Source organism: Castanea sativa, chromosome 5, assembly GCF_040712315.1.
Source record: "Castanea sativa cultivar Marrone di Chiusa Pesio chromosome 5, ASM4071231v1".
Taxonomy (NCBI): domain Eukaryota; kingdom Viridiplantae; phylum Streptophyta; class Magnoliopsida; order Fagales; family Fagaceae; genus Castanea; species Castanea sativa.
The window spans coordinates 18,876,849-18,899,428 of record NC_134017.1 but is presented as its reverse complement, the minus strand read 5'-3'; the positions used below and the strand labels follow the sequence as shown (position 1 = coordinate 18,899,428).

The 22,580-nt window shown below is 33.3% G+C and overlaps 2 protein-coding genes across 2 annotated transcripts; both read left to right on the top strand.

Moving 5' to 3' along the window:
- Nucleotides 1–6,835: 6,835 nt before the first annotated feature.
- Nucleotides 6,836–7,814, top strand: LOC142633889 (uncharacterized). Its single transcript, XM_075808145.1, has 3 exons — nt 6,836–6,923; nt 7,027–7,072; nt 7,175–7,814. The coding sequence occupies exons 1-3, from the start codon at nt 6,844–6,846 to the stop codon at nt 7,421–7,423; spliced, it is 375 nt and encodes a 124-aa protein (XP_075664260.1). The 5' UTR covers nt 6,836–6,843; the 3' UTR covers nt 7,424–7,814.
- A 2,697-nt stretch (nt 7,815–10,511) lies between these two features.
- On the top strand, nt 10,512–11,048 carry LOC142634860 (pectinesterase inhibitor-like). The gene has a single exon (XM_075809110.1). The coding sequence runs from the start codon at nt 10,512–10,514 to the stop codon at nt 11,046–11,048; it is 537 nt and encodes a 178-aa protein (XP_075665225.1).
- Nucleotides 11,049–22,580: the final 11,532 nt, after the last annotated feature.

Sequence of the window (22,580 nt, the reverse complement as noted above, 5' to 3'; positions counted from 1 at the left end):
ATATCTTAAGTTTTATTCTAATGTTCCAATTTAGACAATTTGATTTAAACATTCCATTGTTTTCAAGGTTCTATTCTTGTGTGTTCACCAAATAAATGAATAGTAATGAATATTACATTACAACATCTTGTATTCCTTATAACACATATCCCTTATTCTTATGTAATCACCATTACATTATAGCAAACATGCCCTAAGGGTTAAAATTGTATTTTGGTTGGATTGATATATAGTAATGTTGATGTGTTATTTTGTACGGGGTCACTTGTCTATTTGGTTGAAATACCAAAATTGTATGCTAAGTTAGTGTTACTATAAAAGGTAACAACATATTCTTTCTATGTAAGCCTGGATTGCAGATCCATTCAACAACTAATAAAAACTACAAAAATAATCTAATTTTACTTTGTAGAATGTAGTGGTTGCATGAAATTAGCCGAATAAATCAGCCTTAAGGCCACGTTTAGTGTGGTTAAACAAGTCTCAATGAATTCATATTCGACCTACAAGCTACAACATCCATCAACTAAATTTTGAGCCTTTTTTTTTAGCCTCATCAGCTTTATCATTTCCATTCTTTTGTTATACCCATGACTGTGATACTAGTTAGATGAGGACAAAAATGTTTGACTATCCCATAAAAAAGAAGGTTTTGACTAGGCTGGATTTTCAAAACATACACCAATTGCTTGATCCTTTTAAACTTCTGTCGGAAATAGTTTCTACAATATAAATAAGCAATAGGCTCTTTTATTGTGTTGTAAGAAATGGCCATGAAAGTTGATGTTTCTCTCTGTCTCCTAGTGATCCTATTGTACTTTCTCTTTTGCTTTCAAGCCACCATTTTGAAAAAGCAGATAATGAGATTAGCAAGCCCCTAATAACAACAACTTGCAATAACCATACTGAGTTTTCTGAGTTTTGCATCTCAATTCTGGAGTCGGATTCTCGCAGCTTCAGTGCAAATCTTACTGACCTTTCCAGAATTGCCTTGGATTTGGCCGTAACCAGAGCTAATGAGACCCAAGCACAGTCTTTTAAATTGGTTCATAATTCAACTAGCTATGAGAATTGGGCGTACTGATTAGATTGTTTTGATACATATAATTGGAGCTTCTGTCAATTCAAAGAGTCTCCAATACTCTGATGAGCTTGAGTATAATGAGTCAAACAGAATTGTGGATGCTTTTAATAAAGGTTTAGATTATTGTATTAACCTTGGAGTGGTAGAGTTAACTACAAGGATCACATTCCTATGGAAATTCACCACTGATATATAGAGGCAATTCTACATCTCCTTTTCTAATAACTAGTGTCATTCTGAATAAATATATATTTGTAGGGGCTTTTGTGCTTTTGGGCTAAGGCTTTTTGCAGTGTATAAGAGAGTTGGGCCTAACTCGTTATTTCCGCAGAATCTACTCAGAACTAGTCTGTGCACAAGACAAGACACTCCAAAAGATAAATCATTATAGCATCAAGAATGAATGTCAGTCTAAATAACTTGTCAGTAGTTAGACATGGTTAGAGCAGTAGAATCATAACATAAAAGCGAATCTTTGCAGGAGGTAGGCTAAAAAGAGCCCAAACTCCAACTTATATAACCTTATTATCCAATTAGGCCATAAAGTTATGCATTTTAGAGAATGGGTCAGAATTGTTACTTTATCCAATGTGATTACAAAGAGTAGGTTTATTATGTGAGTGGAGTAATTCTTAGGTACTCCCGGAGCACGGAGAATGGTGCTCCCTCCTCTCATATTCATGGTGGGGTCCGTTCATTAAATTCATGATGGGGTCCACCATGAATGTGAGAGAAGGGAGCACCATTTTACTATACTCCGGGACTATCTAAGAATTTTCCATGTGAGGGAGGGAAAATATTTGTCTATTTTAATGCATGTTGTTTTTGTTGTAATCACTTTTATCTCTTTTCTAAGTCTCACTTCACCTCTCATTTTTCTCTCTTCTTTCTCTTCCAATTTCCTACTCAAATTGCCTAGGTCACTGTTCTTGTTCCCCTTATGGGTTCTATTCCAATTTATATACTAAATCAACTCATGAAATTTCTCATTTTACCCTCATTGTTTACCAACTATTTTTATCTATTGCAGACACCCTTCAAAGGTGGGCACTGCCCTTCTGGCTGCATGGGTTCAACCTCCACTATCTTCTAAAAATTTGTAGTTTTTCTCTCTCTTCCAATACATATCCCACGACAAACTTTTGCCCAATTCATTATGTCGTGTGCCTATCTCTCTCCTTTTAAATGGTAAAACCTTGGGTCACTTTCTACCAATTTCCTCTAGCATGCATCAAGTGGTCACAACAGATTTATTACCTATTTTGGGTAGAGATACTTTCCCAGCAGAGCACCTTCCAAAAGAGGTGCTGGTAGGATATCAAAAATAGACACTTTTCCCCTTTCCACCAAACCACACTCGTTGTAATCCCTTTAGCTATGGGCCCACCTTCCTTGCATTGGTTGGTTACATGTTGGTAGTGCTCCGGCCATTACATTGTTGTCTTCTCCTCCATGCTTTGTCTTTTATTTCACCATGCGTTTTTGTAACACCTCATATTTTTATTACTAATTTATTTCTTATACATAAATTAAAGAGAAGGCCCACAATTAAATGGATTAAATTGATTTGGGCCTAAGATATTTAAATAAGATAATTATTATGGTAAAAGAGGCCCAAGAGAGATGGTACAAGTAAATTTATGAGCCTTGATAAGCTTTATAACCCTAGCCTTTTATCTTTGAGCTATACGTACATGTATATATATAAGTGACTTCCCCACTTTTAATGGCACCACATGGTTGAATTTATTTTTCTTTCTCTGTGGCTGTGTGGTAGAATTGCAGGTATGATTTTGTTTTGCCGTAATTTTAAAAAGTTGGAATTGTTCAAGGTCTAGCAATTGTACCCACGCTTATAGGAAGAAATGAGTCTGTGCATCTAATATTTTGGTACCTAATAGAATAATAGGTGTTGGATTCATGGATCTAAATCTATCATTATATTAATGGAAAAAAGTGTGCTATGATTGTTATTATATTAGACTAGGCAAAGTACATATAGCCATAAGTCATGGAATGGTCCTCTGAAGGCTATTAGATTGATAAAATATGAATATAATATGTGGCTTCTAAGGAACAGTAAACTATATGATAGCTAAACGTATACTGAAATGCTAGAGCTCTATAGAATTGTTGTACTTTCATGCTGATTAATAGATAGTGAAAATTTGTGAAATAGAACTTTTGGTTCAAAGCTGAAAGTGAACTAGACAGTACTAGTAAGTAAATGGAAATTTTTGGAAATATCAATGTTGTCCAAGATTAAACTGTTTAATTATGAAAACGGATTTAAGTGGAAAATTCGTGTATTGATGAACCTATTTTTGGTGTTGTTAGGTTCTAATTCTACTGATTTATTGTGATTCAAGGATGATTGATTTTATTTTTGCAAATAAGTGGTAAGTGGTATTTACTAATTTGGAGGGTTTTCCCAAAAACAGTTATGATTTTCAAACTATGCTTATAATAAAGATATATGTTGATATTCTATAAGTATGTTGATATTCTAATAAATGTTTGATGTGGATATTGTATGAAAACGTTGATTATTTTTTTATATGAAAAACTTGTGGGATGACCTAAACTTATTTAAATTTGAATGTACGGATAAATCTTTGTATATTTTAGGTACTATGACTGGATTATTTGTTGGGACTTGTAAGTAACTTGAATTTGTTTTGAATCCTATGGTAAGTCGTGATTAACAAACTTGGTGTTGTATTTAGTCCTTAGCAAGGGACAATCATACTGTAGCTAATCCTAAGCAAGAAATAATCCCAAAGAAGGGGACAGTGCACATTTGGTAGCTCATTAGCAAATGAGTATACCATTAAGGATTAAAAAGGGAGCTCCATAGCAAGGGATTGCACCTCTAGGTTCCAAAGGATCCATCCTTTAATTCCCCCTTCAGATACATTAGAGGGATCATTGGAGTAAAGATTCTTGGAAGACAACAGTTACAAATTATTTTGTGGAACTAAATATTTTATTATTATTTTTATGGTATTAAATATTGTATCGAAGAATTATTTTGAGGATTTATTATCTTTGGTGGGATTAGAGCTTTGACAATTGTGATGAGATTCTAGATTGTTGGTTACATTTGTTTAATATTTTTTATGGATTATATCTATATTGAATAGAATTTTATTACATATGATTTTGGGGTGTTGCATTTTCTGCCGCTGTTGCTTGGTCTTGTCCCTTTTCTTTTTTGTCAAGACTGAGATTTCCCACTTGTATTCATTTTTTATAGAAAATAATGTGGGCTTATTGGACTTGCTTCATTTCGTTTTGCTAAGTTAGGCTCATGGGTCTTTTGATGCCCTCCCTTTCTTACTTCCCATTCGTTCCTACCGGATTGGCCTATTAGGCCTTCTATCTTATTCCTTCCTCCTTGGGCCTTTTCAAGGCCCATTCTTATTCCTTGAAGAGGGTCATCCCATTGTGACTAACTCTCCCACATTGCCCATATCTTGTGGCGAGCCAATATGCTCTATTTTTTGTTCTTTATGGGCATTCTTTCTCTTTGGGCCCTTGCTTGGGCCATGCTTTCTTACTTCCTGGGCCTTTGGGATGTAGCCCTATTGCCTTACTTTTTCTACTTATTCTCGTTTACTTGGTTTGCTTTGAGATTTTCTTGCCATTCGGCTTTGCGTACATATTATCAAAAATGAATATCAAAATTTAGCCCCCTAAGCATTATTAATCTCATCTTAACCATTTTCTTTTTTCATTCCCCTCATTTTCCTCTCTTCACGAAATCCCTTTCTTTTCCTTTTTCTGTTTTATCTTTCTCCTCTCTTCTTCACACCATACTTTTCCTTCATGTCTTCGGCCAAGAGTGAGGGTTCTTCCTAACGCAAAGTAAAAAACTCCATTGTTGAGAAGTCCTCTTCTAAGAAGGAAGAGGATAAGGAAGTCTCTTTTGCCGAATTGTACCATTCCGAGGGTGAAGGGGCCCTTCATGATCCTAATAGTAAGTGTCTCCCTCTCCTTGATCTGCGATACAATGTGCATATCCATTTTCTGGTGATGGTCAGTGGCTATACATACCCTTCATCGGATTGGGTTTCGTTGTTCTTGGAGCGAAAGGTCACCGATGTGTCTTTGGTGCCGTTATTGAGTGCCATTTCAGATATCGTCATTCACTGCGGAGATGCTTTACCAGTTCCTATCCACTTCAAGTTTCAGTCAAGGATATTTGTAGGTTGGAGGGAATGGGTAGACCAAGAGCTTTCAGATCTGGGTTTTATAAAAATGCTTCAAAGGGTCGGTGTTTTTAAGGCCATCCTTTCTTCCCGAAGTTTGCACAACTTCCGTGACTTGCTCAATCTACGACATTTGGTTCGTCGTTGGTGTAGCGTCACCCACACGTTTTTCATTTCTTGCAGTGAACTTATTGTTACTTTGGAGGGTGTGGCCAACCAGTTGTTACTTCCCATTTTTTGGCTATGTAAGTTTATTTTTGGTGCACATCCTCATTATGCTATGAAGCCTTTGTATTTTCAGTTAGCCATTAAAATTTATGACAGGGTGAGTTTGCCATTGGCCCCTCTATTTTTGGGCCACTTGTATGTTTAGTTGGATATTCTGTAAAATGACGAGCGTGAAGAGAGTTCCTGCCATATTGTTACTTCTTCTGTGCACAACGCTATTCTATAGAATTTACTTTGGCAGAGCTATTTTAAGCACTTGTCTAAGTGCAGATTTGTCTATTTTGCTAAAACCAAATTTATGAAGTGCCCTAAAGTACTGATTTCTGCGGCAATTTTGTGGATGAGTTTCTCGTGGCTTATTGTTGGGTTGGATTGAAGCCCATTGGTCATCTAGTGGTGGAGTTTTTTTTTGTTAAGGAGGTGGGTTTCTCTTGGAGGGCTTGAAGGAACTTTGGGAGGAGTTTTACTTGTGAGGATTCAGTTACGGGGTCCTTTATGAGTACGTACTATTGGCACATCTAGTCCTTTGGGCTTTGGTGATGAGAAGGGACTTACCTACTTAGCTGTCATTAATGCTAGCTGGTTGCCCTATGTAACTGATCATGGGGTAAGGTATGTGGCTTACTCTGCCCATAAGGTTAGGAGGCAGTTTGGCCTTAATCAAGAAGTTCCCAATGATCTGACTTTGGTTCTTGACTTGTGACTTCATTACGTCCTTTTCTCCGTCATCATGCCTTTGATTATTGAAGCAAGTGTTTTCTACTTGTTACCATCCCTAGCTCGCAGTGAGTAGGTCTCTAAACTGCCTCCATGCATGTTTATTGGCAGGCGGTTAGGACTTTCTTCTGGGAATACATTGAGGGTGGAGCAAGCTTCTTGAAGATTCCTCTTTTAGGTTTGCATGCTCTCCCTTCCCTAAACTCGTGTCTACTTCTTCCCACCAAGGCAGTAGTTGGGTATGCTAATAGGCAAGGTTGGACTGGCATATTTGAGTGGTGTAAGGGCTAGCAAGGTTGGTTCTGGTATGATGATGATTTTTCTCCAGGCTAAAAGAAGGTAAAGATTTTGAATGCCCTTCCTTCCACATTGAAGAAGAGTTTAGCTTTTCGGTTGATCTGAGAAGCTCAAGTTTGCTAAGAAAAGTAAGGGTGTTGCTACAAGTACACCAATGTTTTTTTTTTGATACAGTCCCATATGAAGAAGACCTTTCCCCTGTAGGTAGCATTGTTTTAGAGGAGACCCCACCTGTGGTGAAGACCCCTTTTGCCAAAAAGTTTGTAGCAGTTAAGTCCAAGCCTCCACTGCCAAAACAACATTTGAATGCATCTCTTTCCAGTAGGACCTATGGCAGCAAGAGAAAGACTTCCCCAAAGACTTTTGCTACCTAGTTCAAGAGGAAGGTATGTCTCTTGAATCACTTCTTTATTTCTATCCATAAAATTTTTTGTTGTTTTGTTAGTGGCTAACCTTGTGCACATGTCTTTTTTACCAATCCAAATTCAGGGAGGATCCTATTGCTGCCCCACCCATTGTGCTTGATGAAGTGGAGGTAAATTTCTTCTTCACTCTCTCTCTTCTTTTTCCTTTTCCTTTTTGCTCTACCTTCTTTCCTCTTCTTTTGTTCATGTGCTTGTTATCATTATTTTTTCAGCCCAAGGATGAGCCTGTTCTTATTGAGATTGCCATTATTGTTGCTGATATTTCTATAAGTGAAGGGGCTCTTGCTGAGCCCATTCCTAGTGTTGAGGTACTTTTTACTGAGGCTAGTATTTTTGCAGAAAGGAAGAATAATGCCATAGTTGATGCCCCTAGGGAAAAGTTTCCCATTGGAATTGATATTATTGCAGACACAAGGATTTCTACCACTATTGCACCCCTAGGGGATGTTTCCACACACTGAGATTACCACCCTTATGGCAGAGGTTGTTCCTGCTGAAGAGAAGGCTTCTATTGAGGAGGAGGTCCTTGAGGGGTTAGGTTCGGCTACTGGAGGGAATTCTGCTGAGGCTACTACCCCTTTCAAGGATGGTGCATCTCCTATTGGGCCAACCTAAAGGGACTCCTTTCTCCACTTCCCTTCCTGTCATATCTTTAGATGATCCATTCATTTCTATTCCCTAGGCAGTTGGTGGTGGGCCTTCTCTGATGGTTTCCCTGTTTTCCATTCCTTCTTTTGCCACCGAGATGCCCGATATTGAGATGTCACCCGACGAGGCCTCTGATGATGTTCTTGAGGACTCGGGTGATGAGCCCATTGTAAAGACCAAAGTTTTTGATTCTGAGGATTTATCCACAGGGGAGATTGACACTACAGTTGCAGGTATTGACCTTCTTTCCTTGCCTTTTCTTGCATTTCTTTCTTGTTTTACACCTTTTTGAAAATGTGCAAGAGATACTTTTTTTTTTTTTTTGGTATAGTCCAAGAGATACTCAAACATGTGAATTTAGACTATAATATTTAAAGTTCTTTTAAACTATTTATGAACTCAATAATTTTGAACAAAAGAAAATAAAATTAATTATATAAATTTTCAATTTATACACAACAAGATGCTAAGCTAAACATACAAAAGTGTAAATATAATTTTATAAATAAATTTATTTTAGAATATTTCACTAAAATATTATTTAATTCCACCATCTTATTTATCATGTTGTATCAAATTGTGGAATACAAATTAGGGTTCTACTCTTATATTGCCACAAGACTTACAAAACATATAAATAATAGGCTAAAATCTAAACTGACCCTAAGTTTTAACTTTTGTCATTTCAGTCCTCTAAGTTTTAGTTTTGTCATTTCAAACCTCTAAATTTCAGATTTTATCAATTACGTTACCTATCAGTTTTTTTTTTTTTTAATAATAATTTCGTTAATTAAAAAAAGATAAAGAAAAACTGTTACTAAAAAAATAAGACATCAATTGCCTTGAAAATCAAGCTAATTGCCACTGGACGCCGTTGAGCTGTGGCCGAGGAAACTGCTTTGGCAATTGCAGATAAGGAAGAAGCTAAGTGTAAGGCAGCCCATGAGGCAGCTGAAGCAGCTAAGAGGTTTGTAGAACTGGAAGCACAAAAAAGAGTGCGTGTAGAAATGAAAGCCTTCAAAGAAGATCAGGAGAGCAAAAAGTCAGGAACTGTTTTGGCAGCAAATGATCTCAGGACTCGGGTACAAAAAGATACATGATTGAGGAGATTGATGAAGCCACTGAAAACTTCTTGGATTCTCGCAAGATTGGTGGAGGAGGTTAAGAAATTAAGAAAGTTATAGTTTTTAATTTTTTTAATTACAAAATTATAAAATTAAAAATAAAAAACACCAAAAATGACATCGTTTTGGTTTAGTTAACGATATCACTTAATTTAAGGGTAACGGAGGAATGAATTGACAAAATTTGAAACTTAGAGGATTCAAATGACAAAATTGAAACTTAGAGGACTGAAATGACAAAAGTTGAAACTTAGAGGGTCAGTTTTAAATTTTAGCCTAAATAATAATAGTTATTCTACTATAGCTTCTTCTATTCTTCATAATACTGATTTATTTTTATTTCTATGCAATTATTATTATAGAATGTACAATGAATCAAAACATCCGTATGATCATCTCTAGATTCCAATGAAAGACCAGGTGCGAAGCATGTTTTCTTATATAAGATTTAAAAGTTTACTAAAGTGTTTGAAGGGTTTCCTTTTATACTTGTATACACTAAATTTTAAGTGGACTTCCTTTCTTGGCAAAGGCTTTCCAGGTATATTGTCCCAAAAAAGAACAAAAAGGAAAAGAAGACACTAATTATTTGATCCTGATCAACATATATTTAGTTTCTAAAATATAAATAGACACAAAGAAAAATTTACTTTGTGATAGCGATTTATTTGTTTCGATATTAACATCTCTGGGAAATGAATTATTTTCCAAAATGTATTTTCTAGAAAATTATTTCATTTTCTTAAGCTTAGTAGTGACCTTAAAATGATATCCTGACTTCCCTATTTTAGCTTTGAGTGAGATAGAGTTTTTTTTTTTTTTTCCTTATTTAGTGTTTCATGAGATAGAATAATTTTCTAAGAAAAAATTTAATGGAAAATAATTTTATCTCCTACTAAGTTAAATATGAGAAGTTAAGAAATAATTTTTCTTTGACCCATTTTTTTATACAAACAAATATAGGAAAATGAGAAAAACTATCTTCACACAAAGTTTTCTGTTGAAACAAATGTAGCATAAGAGCCTATTAATTTGATTGGAATGAAAACTAAGAGAATAGAAAATGGAAGAAAGAAAATAGGGTATGTATATATTCACACACATTGAGGTGTAAAATTATGGGACTTCAAAAACTTAAGTGGCAAACATAAGAAAATGCCAAAAACTATAATTATATAAGATTTTCTATTGAAATAAATAGAGTTTTGAAAGTTTGTTTGGTTGGGTGAAAATCGAGAGGATAGAAAAGGGAAGGGAGAAAAATAGGCTCTACACACACACACACACACACATGCACACTAAGATGTAAACTTTTCTTCTTAAAAAAAAAGAGATGCTACGTCTACAACATTTTTACAATAAATCACAGGTGGTTAGTTATTATTGATTCAAATTTGAAATTAACACTAAGATTACTTTTTTGTCCCAACAATAATAACTAGTAACAACTTGCCACTTAGGATTTATTGTAAAAATGTTGTGGACATATCATTAAAACGTGTAAAATTTTGAGACTTCAAAAGCTTATGTGGCAAAACAGCTTGAGATAAACCAAAAATCAATGTATTTGAGAATGAACAATCACAAGCCAAGCATGTTTCCTTATTCGAAGTTTGGAATATGATTGTATAGTCTAAATTTGAAATGGATTTCCTTTCATTGTAAGGCTTTTCCTTTCTTGGAAAAGCCTTTCCATGTATATTATCCTCATAACATTACTCCTAGATTTTCCAATATAAATAGGCATAGCAAATACCTTTCAATTGTGTTGTTGGAAATGGCCATAAAAAACGGTGTTTCTCTTTGCCTCCTAGTGATTCAAATTGTACTTTCTCTCTTGTTTTCAAGCCACCACTTTGCAAAGGCCAATAATGAGATTGGCAAGTCCCTAATAACAACAACTTGCAACCATACTGAGTTTCCTAATGTTTGCATCTCAACTTTGGAGTCAGATCCTCGAAGCTCTTCTGCAAATCTTACTAACCTTTCCAGAATTGCCTTGGAGTTAGCTATAACCGAAGCTAATGAGACCAAAGCAGAGGCTTTTAAATTGGCTAATAATGCAGGTAGCTATGAGAGTTGGGGGAAACGATTAGCTTGTTATGATGGATTTAATTCGAGTGTCTATCAATTGGAAGAGAGTCTCCAATACTTTGATGAGCTGAAGTATAATGAGTCAAACAGAATTGTGGATCGTTTTAATGGAGGTTTAAATTATTGTATTAATCTTGGAGTAGTAGAGTTAAGTACAAGGATCACATTCCTTAGGAAATTCACCACTGATATAGTGGCAATTCTACATCTCCTTTTCTAATGACTAGTATCCTTTTGCATAAATATCTATTCTAATAAATGCTTGAATTTTATCTAACACTAGTATGCCCGTGCGATGCACGGTTTAATAATATTTTTTTTTGATAATATAATTAAATTTAATAACAAATAAAATGAAAAAAGAATTAATTCAAAATTTAAGATTAAAAATAAATTGTACTTGTACACTTAAAAGAAATTTAATTTTTATTTCTTATTTTGACATTTAAATCATTTATTTTAGTATTGATTTCATTCAAATGGTTATAAGTTATATCAACCCTAAACCAGCATATGTATCCATATGTAACATTGTAAATTAATAATAAATAAAAATATAATACTCTAACTTAATGTAACATTCTAACTTACTAATAAATAAATATAACACCTTAACTTAAAGTAATGTTTGTAATTGTATTGTGTTTTAGCCTTTAAGAACACATATTTTTTTCTTATCATAAAAAACCACAGATATTAATATTACACATGAAAAAATAATGAATTCAATAATTGAAACGGTTGAAAAAAAAATTAAGCCAAAACCTCAATTCAATTCTTTTATAGTGGATTCAGTTTTATCTTGAGAATAGTTAGGTTAAATTCTCCCCAAGTTTTTTACCGGTTTGGTTTTCCTGGGTTATCATATTGTTGTGTTCTTTATTTTCCGCACTTTACAATGATATGATTTATATGTGTTAACGTAGATCTGCATAATTTACCTAAGTTAATCACTTGGCTAAATAACTAGGTTAATCTAGTTGTGTTTAAGGGGTCTAAAAACTCTACAGCTTGCTATATTGACTTCTAAAAAAATACTACAGCTTGCTATCCAGTGGGGTTCTGATCCTTGGATCATTACTCACGAGTTGACTGAGATTCATTATCTCTTTTTCTGGATTTCGTGTCATTCCATCTGGCCTATCTCTCATCTGCACACCATTCCTATAGAGAGATGTGCTTTTTTTGTATGCCCTTGTTACTGATGCTCCTATAAGTTTTCCTCATCTTTTCATTCGTTCTTTGATTGAGGTTCATCAGAGTAGTTCTGTTTCTCGTGCTTTTTTCTTCCCTATTTTTATTCATCGGATTCTTTTGCATTTGGGTTTAGAAAAATTTCCCGCGTCTGAGCCTGTCCATATAGTTGCTCCTATAGGTGCCACCTTTCTTAGGTAGAAGGCTACTCAGATGAGAGCCAGCTGTAAACGTCCTAGGGTTGAGACTTTTGGTGTTGCTCCTCCTCCTCCCTCCTCTACTGGTGATACTTCTACTGAGGCATCTGTCGATCCGACTGCTGCCGCTGCTGCTACTGTTCCTCCACCTTCTACTTCGGATGATTCAGACATTCGTCGTATGTTGGAGACTGTTAAGGCGACTCATGGTCAGCTTTTGGTGGACATGCTTGATGAGCTTCGTGCTTTGCGAGTGGATTTGGAGAGTATTAGACCGCCACCTCCTTTTGATGATGAGTGAGTGCCCTTTGGCAATTTGCCACAAAAAAGGGGAGTAAATATGTTTGTAGAGAGGAGTTTTGATGTTAATGAGAGTTTTTGATGCTTTGGAGTTATGTGTTTCTAGATTGTATCTAGGTGCTTCATTCTGTATTTATATTTTTGGCTCATGATGTATTGTGGATGGGTTATCCATGATAGGGGGAGATACTTTGTTTATATATGTTTCTTGTTTCACATTGTCTATTGATTTATATTTATGAGGTTATTCATGATATATGTCTTTATTGTGTGTTATGTGCAATCAAGAAGTTATATTTGATTACTTGTACTTTCCACACATGCGTTTATGTGTTTGTTAAGTGTTACAGGAATATACAGGTTGATTCAATCGTACTATTGTTTACACTTGCAACTGATAGACAATAGTTAGGTTGAATTTGTTGTGTTGGGCTATGATTTTGTAAAGGGCTATTTTGTTTGTAACTTTGAGCTTTTTGTTTAAGTTTGTGTTTTGTCATGGATTGCCAAATGGGGAGTTTGTTGGGTTCTAAGACTTTAGGTTTAAATGTATTAGAATTTCAATTTGTAATGTTGGCAAAGCATGATCAAAACGTTTAGTCTTGTTTTAGACTTGCTCAAAGTATGTTTATTTTGTAAAGTTGGAATCGAGTGTTCTGCAGAATTTACTCTGTAAATTTGCCTGGCTCGATCGATCAAAAATTAGACTCGATCGACCCGAGCCCGTTTTACGTGTAGGGTTTTATATTTTGGCTTAAGTATAAAAGGGAAAACCCTAACCACGTTTTATGGAGGCTCTTTATGCTGTGTGTGTGAATCTTTTGTGAGATCTAGATGTGTTTGCCTTCACATACACTTAGGGTTATCAAGATCTAGATTGATGTCAAGAGCTTGGTGATCAATTCAGTTGCAAATTCAAGAACTTAAAGATATACAAGCGGGAGTGCTTGTGCTTGCTGGGAATTTAAGAAAGAAGTAGTCCGTGGACTTGGAGCTATCATGTGGTCATGATAGTAAGTTTTATACTCGAGGTAGCAATAGGATGTTAGTGGTCTAAGTCGCTATTGTGTAAACCTCAATTCTTTCATAGTGGGTTCAGTTTTACCTTGAGGATAACTAAGTTAAATCCTCCCCAGGTTTTTTACCGTTTTCCTAGATTATCATATTGTTGTATTCTTTATTTTTCGCACTTTACAATGATATGATATATATGTGTTAACTTAGATTTGCATAATTTACTTAAGTTAATCACTTGGCTAAATAATTAGATTAATCTGGTTGTGTTTAAGGGGTTTAAAAACTCTACAGCTTGCTATATTGACTTCTAAAAAAAAATACTAAAAGGTGTGATCAAACATAGAATTTCAACCTATCTATAAAATTTATTGATAAAAATCATATTATATATAATAAAAAGGCAACAAATACACAAAATCTATTTAATTTGATGAAAAAAAGAAATTACCTGCAAGGTATAGGTAGGGTAGAGAGGAGAAAGAAAGAATATAACAAATAATTTTTAAGTACGTAGTAGAAATAATGAAACGCCAAAAAAGTTTATGTATATATAGTGGGAATTTTAGGTTGTGAAGAAGATAATATGAACAAAAATAAGTAGTTTCAAATACTTTTTTTTTAAAACTTTATTATTAGGAAAAAATGACATAAGATGCAAATTTATCGACTAAAAAAAAAGATACGTAGGGAAAAAAAATGCAAGCTCAATCTTTTTGTTCCTTTTACGTTTTTTAAAGAAACATAGGAAAAAAAAAATGCAAATTCGATCTTTTTTTTCTTTTACGTTTTTTTTATCTCTCTCTTTTATTTAAATTCTATCCTTAGGTAATTCTATTCTATTGATTTTAGGCTTTGTTGATAACATTTTAGATAGACACAATTGTTATAGTTGTAAATTAAATACTACTTTATTTCATTACTTGATTTGTCATATTTATCCAAAAAATATGTATATATCTATTCTTAAAATCTAAAAATTTATTAAAATTTTTGCAATTTAGTGATGCTATATGGCGCAACCATGGCGTCTAAGCCCAAATTTTATTATATAGTATATGATTTCATCATTTTTTTTCTCCTTTCCTTTGGTTTTCTTTTTATGTTTAACTTTTATTCATGAATTTTTCAATCTGACTAGCTATATGAAATGTTAAAATGTTGAGTAATCAAATTATAACAACGTCAAGGGTAAAAAAGATTAAAAAAAAGAAAAGAAAAAAAAAGAGAAAAGAACCACACAAACTATTTACCAAATAGGTTTGGAACCCTATAATCTAGGTTTAAAGCAAAAGGCAGTTTTGGATATTATAAATCTTAGTTTATTAACTTTGCCCTCATTCTTTTCTCAAAAAAAAAAAAAAAAAATGTCCTAATAAAAAAAAAGGGTCATGCTAATTTCGTAGCTTTTTTTTTTTTTTTTCATAAATCTTTCTTTAAATGGATTTTTAACCATTACTTTAAAAGTATCTGTTAACATTTTTCTAAAATAATTAGAGAAAATTTTAGGTAAGATGGCTTGTAATTCCAGTACAAATCTGTAACTTAAAAATTTTAGCAGGTAAAGGCATCAAAGTTAAAGGTATGTTGGAATAGAAATAGAACCCCTCCCCCCCCCCCCCCCCCCCAAAAAAAGAGCAATAATACTTTGATGCATTATTGAATCTAGCCACACCTTTCTTTAAATGTTACGGTGGCTTTTGAACGGAGTTTATGATGTGCTTTTGGGTTAAAACCCCTTTCATTATCTTTTATATATGTGTGTACGTGTGTTTGTTTTTCAAAAAAAAAAAAAATCTATAGTATATATAAAATTAAAGACATGTGACTTTTAGTCGACCTTGTGATATTTTGCTACATAAACTTTTGAGACCTTATAATTTTAAACGTCATTATTCTAATTTTTGAAAATTGAGTGTAACTTCTATTCTATATTTAAACAATTAATTAGAATCTTAACATATCAAATTTTCTCTACTAAATTACAAATTACACATTTAATTAAGGTTTTTGGAGTCTTTAAATTTTACATCTTGAAAGTTTAGAATATGGATTTTATCATCTTAAGATATATCTCGTTTGCGTTATAAATTACTTCGTCCATATTTTTATTTAAGTGTCATATAAGTTTGTCATGTATATATAGTTCGTCAAATAAAATGATACTGAGTTAATAATATTGTAACAACATATATGTACTTTCTATGTTTGCCTTGACGGCAGGTGCATTCAACAAATAAAAAGTAAAAGCAACAAATATAACGTAATTTTTCACTTTAAAAATTAGTTGAAATTATCCGAATAAATCAGCCCTAATTAAGGCCATGTTTTGGGTGGTTAAACGAGTCTCATTAACCTACACCATCAAAGGACAACAAACAAAACAAACCAAACAAATTTCAACTAAATTTTGAGCTTTATTTTTACCCTCATCAGCTTTATACGTTCCATTTCAACTGAATGTGATAGAATCTGTATAGAATAATGTCAAAACTTAAGAGCGTTTCAAGGGGAGGATAAAAAGCTTTGACTAGGCTGGCTTTTCAAAAGTTTCTACGATATATATAAATAGGCAGTAGGCTCTTTTATTGCACGTATTGCAAGCTATGGCTTTGAAAGTTGATGTTTCTCTTTGTCTCTTAGTGATTCCTATTGTACTTTCTCTTTTGCTTTCAAGCCACCATTTTGCTAAAGCCGATAATGAGACTGGCAAGCCCCTAATAACAGCAACTTGCAGCAAAACCGAGTTTCCTGATGTTTGCATCTCAACTTTGGAGTCTGATCCTCGCAGCATCAGGGCAAATCTTACTGGCCTTTCTAGGATTGGCTTGGAGTTGGCCATAACCGAAGCTAATGAGACCAAAGCAGAGGCTCTTAAATTGGTTAATAATGCAGGTAGCTATGAGAGTTGGGCCATACGATTAGCTTGTTATGATGGATTTAATTCGAGTGTCTATCAATTGGAAGAGAGTCTCCCATACTTTGATCAGCTGAAGTATAATGAGTCAAACAGAATTGTGGAGCTTTTCAATGGAGGTTTAAATTATTGTATTAATCTTGGAGTAGCAGAGTTAAGTACAAGGATCACATTCCTTAGGAAATTCACCACTGATATAACGGCAATCCTACATCTCCTTTTCTAATGACTATGATCCTTTTGAATAAATATCTATTCTAGTAAATGCTTGAATAAATATATAACATTTCATCCTTTTTTTTTCTCCTCTCCTTTGGTTTTCTTTTTATGTTTAACTTTTATTCATTAATTTTTCAATCTTATAAGCTATATGAAATGTTGAAATGTTGAGTAATCAAATTATAACAATATCAAAGGTAAGAAAGAAAAAGAAAAAAACAACCTCACAAACTATTTACCAAATAGGTTTGGAACCTTATAAATCTAGGTTTTAAGCAAAAGGCAATTTTGGATATGATAAATCTTAGTTTATTAACTTTTGCCCTCACTCCACCCAAATTATTTTCTTTTTCAACTATGCCCCCACCATCCCAAAACATATCTTTGTTTGGTGAATTTATTTCATCTATTTTTTATGATAGGATAAATCTTAGGTACAGTTCATTAAATTCCTTGATTAAATTCAAATATATAGTTACATTAAATTTAATTATCTTGGCAAATGATAGCTTTGTTTTTATTTTATTAGTAAATGAAATAGATGTTTAAATTTAATTGGAGAACTTAATGTATGTCTTAGATGCATTTTTTTTTTAAAAGTCTTGAATGCAATATAACGCTATATTTTTTTCGGCAATAATGTTTTCTAAAAAATGAGTCATTTTTCAAATAGTGTTTTCTATAAAACTATCTTGTTTTTCTTTTTTTGCTATTAACTTGATAAGAGTTTAAAAATAATCTCTTACATTCCTTTATTTAGCTTACTGTGATATAGAGATGATTTCCAATTAAAAAAAACAAAGGTAGAAAACTAATTCTTAACTAGGAAAATTACCAAACACACACTAATTAACTAGGAAAATTGACACTTGTCAAGTTGTGGAACCTCTAAACATCACAAACGGAAAAAATATCAGCATAACTTTCCCTAATACTATATATATATATATATATATATTACATATTGATATTGGTAGTTAAAAAAAAAAGGGAAAAATAGGTAAGATCGCTTGTAATTCTGGTATACGTGTGTATATTAAAATTTTAAAAAATAAATTCTAGTAGGTAAAGTCATCAAAGTTAAAGGCATATTGGAATAGAAATAGACAAAAAAAGAAGAAGCAATACTGCTCAGGGACGAAACCAGAATTCGAAGTTTAGAGGGGCCAAAGTATAAACCCAAAAAAGTTTATAAGAATCAAAACTAACATCTACTCAAGCTTTGTTGAATTTCATCACGTTCATTAACATTATAATCACATATTTTCACAATTTGGACTGAATATTAATTTAATCGGCGGTAATTTTTGGAATTTTGTTTTAAAATTTTCACGAATTGGGACATCAACATTAAAGGCAATGCTGCATTATCAGCTTCAAATTATTTGTGATTTTTTCTCTTTAAAAAAATCAAATATTATAGATAATTTTCCCATCATCAACAATTCAAGTAAAAGTTTCGTTATTTCCATATTATATAGCTCTATCGTTTCATAATTTAGTCCAAAAAATAACCCAAACAAACATACCCCACAAGCTACAACAACATTAATGTTAATAAAATATTTTCTAAAAATAGTTAATTCATAAAAATAAACCTACAAACAAGCATCACTATTCACTGCACACATTTGATCATAGTTCCCACGGGCTTCATATTTTTGGATCAATATGCAATGGGCAAAAGGATGTTGAGTTTTCTTTTTAGTTTTCATGGGTTAAAATGTAAAGATTTTGAAGGAAGGGGGCCAAAAATATATTTTTTAGGGAAAATTTTTGTATATAGTGCTATACTTTTTTTTTTTCAAATGGGGGGGGGCGGGGGAATGGCCCCCCTCCGCCTTAACATGGGTCTGTCTCTGATAATGCTTTGGATCATTATTAAAACTAGCCAAACCATTTTTTTTAAAGTTACGGTGGCTTTTGAATGAAATTTGTGGTGTACTTTTGTATTAGTACCATTTTTACTCTCCCTTATATATGTGTGTGTTTGTTTCTCAAAAAAAAAAAAAACCATAATATATGTAAAATTAAAGACATTTGACTTTTAGTTAACGTTATGATATTTTGCTACATAAACTTTTGAAATCTCATAATTTTAAACCTCAATATTCTAATTTTTGAAAATTGAGTTTAACTTTTGTTGATATGCATTTTTGTGACACATTTTGTATAAACCCGATTCAACCATACTCAACTTCCTTGTGGGCTCAGTTAATGTATTATATTATATTTTATTCTTTTAAGTATAACCCAAGTCCATGTGATTTATTAGGGAAATTAAGGAAGTGTGGTTTAGAGGGTATACAGTGCCGGTCCAATGGTATAAGCCATTGATGCGGCCTCCTAAGGCCCCAAGTGAAAAAAAAGGCTCCTCAATTTTAACCAATAGTATTAATTAAGCTGAAATATTAACAAATAAATAAAATAATATTTTCTTATCAAATGAAAAACAAATAAAAAAGAGAAAGAAATGCTATATCCATAACATTTTTCACAACTTTTTTACGAAAAATCCTTAATAACAGATTGTTAAAGGCTGTTATTGACAGTAAAAAAATAATTTTAGTGGTAGGTTCAAATAGAAATCAAGAAGTAACTTAACACCTAAGATTTGTTATGAAAAAAATTTTGAATGTAGAACTTCTAAATGGAAAAAAAAAAAAGAGAAAAAGAAAGAAAGCAATTCACAACATTGTTCACAATAGTTGAGTTAGCAAACTTTACTAGTTTTCAACTAGATTCACCACTAACATCATTCTTTTACTCATTACTATCAATCTGTCATATCAACAAATGTAAAAAGTTCTGTCAAATTTTTTTATGTTTACAAACTTTAAAAAAAAATTCTATGTGGTTGATGTTAATTAATAGTAATTTTACATATGAAACAAGATAATCAATTTTCGCCTTAAGCCCCCAAATGCACCAGCCGCCCCTGAAGGTATGGGTCTATTTCTTTTGAAACTTTTGCATGAACCCAATGTATGCATGCTACCAAGTGGGTAAAAGATACTAGTAGCACCTCAGGCTTATGGAGAAGGTCTTGTACCTGCAATTTCCAACCCAAAAGAGTTTTTATGCTCTGACTATTTGTGGCCCGAAGTTTCTACTCTAAACCATTTTGCATTTAAAACATAGTTGGCTCTCGTTGGCCAACTCTAGCTGCTAGCCCTCACTTAGGTGAGTATTCCAGTAATTTGAAATGGCTGACAAAAGGTAGCCAATTAGAGCAAGCCCCCTTTATTTCCCAAATCATCATTTTAAAAGCATGTCAAACTCTTCCTTAAACAAAAGCAACCCAAGCCAAGACACCAAATTAGTGTCATGTGGGATAAAAACCACTTTTACTGCCAAAAAACTATTCATTAGCAACACCCCAAACTCAATATAAAATTCTCTCTTAAGCTCAAAAATGAACCAACCACATTTTACCCACATAGCTAAAAGTAATTTAGAGCAAAAGCCCATTCAGCTAGCCAACATTCTCACATTTCGCAGCTTGTGGGTGGAAATATAGGTACAGGAGAACCTTCCCTCTCTTCCTTACAACCTCTCTCAATTTTCTCTTCTCGTTGATTGTGGGTTGAAGTTTCGGACCTGTTGTGTTTCTATGTATATTTTTAGCATTTTTGTTATTGGCATTTTGATTTCTCTTGTTAAAGCACCATTAGCCTTTGTTCATTATACATTTGGAATTTTGGCTTGATTCACTATAGATAATCAATTCTAAAGAACCCAATGGGAGATTTGGGTCATTCTCCCATTTTTGGCTCTTGTCGCAAAAACATCACCAACAACTTCTATTCTAATTTAAACACTTAATTAGAATCTTAACATATCATATTTTCTCTACAAAATTACAAACTACACATTTAAAGTTTGAGAATCTTTAAATTTTACACCTTGAAATTTTAGAATATGAGTTTTATTCTCTTAAGATATATCCCGTATGCATCATAAATCACTTCGTCCATATTTTCATTTAAGTGTCATATAAGTTTGTCATGTATACTTAGAGGACGTTTGGATGCAGCTTATTGCTGCGTCCACGTTTTGTCCCTTTTCTTTTTTTTTTCTTTTTTTTTTTTTTTTTGTTTTCAGCCGTAGTTATTGACTAATTTCTCATGAACAGTGCATCCGTGCACTGTTCATGGACCCACAAATTTTACTTTTTAGCAACTTTTTCATTAAAAATGGGTCCCACGGCACTATTCACACATTTAAAAATTATTTTGCTACAGTGTTTTCAGTTTTCAGTTTTCAGTTTTCAGCAATAAGTTCTATCCAAACGGACCCTTAGTTCATCAAATAAAATGCTATTGAGTTAATATATATAAAACTGAAGTCTCCGACTTTTGGTTGATCTTTCCAAAATTTTTCACATCGACATTTTTTGTTTATATTTTTTTTTAATTTGATTTAATTCAAAAAAAGAAGAAGAAAAACTCACGTTAAAAAAAAAATTATGATTAAGAAAAAAGAGAAAGGCTCCTATTTACATAAAAAATTATTTTTATGTAAAAAAATAATTATTCAATTAATAAAATTCAGAGTTTTGTCTTTCTATTTTCTGGTGGATTCCAGACCCTTCTCCTTGTGGATTCAAGGACCATATCTAACTGATCATGGGGTAAGCTATGTGGCTTATTCTACCCTTAAGGTTAGGAGGCAGTTTGGCCTTAATCAAGAAGTTTGCAAAAATCTGACTTGGTTCTTGACTTTGTGACCTCATTACGTCATTTTCTCTGTCATCACACCTTTGATTATTGAAGCAAGAGTTTTCCAGTTGTTACCATCCTTAGCTCGCAGTAAGTAGGTCTCTGTACTGCTTCCATGCATGTTTATTGGCAGGCGGTTAGGACTTTCTTCTGGGAATGCATGCTTTCCCTTCCCTAAACTCGTGTCTACTTCTTCCCACCAAGGCAATAGTTGGGTATGCTAATAGACAAGGTTGGACTGGCATATTTGAGTGGTGTGAGGGCCAGCAAGGTTGGTTTTGGTATGATGGTGATTTTTCTCCAAGCTAAAAGAAGGTAAAGATTCTGAATGCCCTTCCTTCCACATCAAAGAAGAGTTTAGCTTCTTGGTCGATCTGAGAAGTCCAAGTTTGCTAAGAAAAACCAGGGTGTTGCTACAAGTACACCCATTGTTTTTTTTTTTTTTACACTGAAAGTTCAAAAGCGTGTAAAACACTTGTGAACGTTTAGACCCCCAATTATCAAATTACCAATTCAAGCTTAATATCAAAAAAAGTATGTGCGGAAGATGAACATAAGCTTATAACAGAATTGATAAACAATCTAAACCAAATAAAATCACATCCACAACATAAATTAAATGGCAAAGATTAAGAGAAGAGAGATGCAAACACAAGAACAACACAACGATGTGTTATCGAAGGGGAAACCGAAGCTCTCGGCATAAAACTTAGGGTTGTCAATGTTCGACCCAACCCGCGAACCCAACACGGGTTTTTTCGGGTTAGGGTTGGGCCTTAATGGGTTTGGGTCATAAATGGGTCGACCGGAAAGCGACACGATAAGAAACGTGTCATAAGCGGGTCAACCCGCATAACCCGCAACAGATACGTTTGACACGCCAATTTATTTGTGTCAACCCGAAATGACACACTTAACACAACTCATTTAACTCGTATAACAAATAAATATTTATTTTATTTTAGATTTGTCAAATACCTTTTATATCCAAACATATATTTTAAATTTAAAAAGAAAAGTAAGTAATTACAAAAATTTACAAGGGATATAATTGTAAATTGAAATTTTACAAACCCTAGGATCTCTAAACCCTGCAAACCCTAAACCTCTAAACCTTCTTATAAATATTTATTTATTTTTAATTTTAGCTGAGTTCCAAGGATATTATATTTTTTTTGAACTATATTATT

Bases quoted from the DNA above. Each gene is read 5' to 3' on its own strand.
- LOC142633889 (XM_075808145.1), top strand. From the start codon at position 6,844: ATGCATCTCTTTCCAGTAGGACCTATGGCAGCAAGAGAAAGACTTCCC. The intron at 6,924-7,026 runs GTATGTCTCTTG...ATCCAAATTCAG, and splicing joins CTACCTAGTTCAAGAGGAAG to GGAGGATCCTATTGCTGCCC. The intron at 7,073-7,174 runs GTAAATTTCTTC...TTATTTTTTCAG, and splicing joins TTGTGCTTGATGAAGTGGAG to CCCAAGGATGAGCCTGTTCT.
- LOC142634860 (XM_075809110.1), top strand. From the start codon at position 10,512: ATGGCCATAAAAAACGGTGTTTCTCTTTGCCTCCTAGTGATTCAAATT.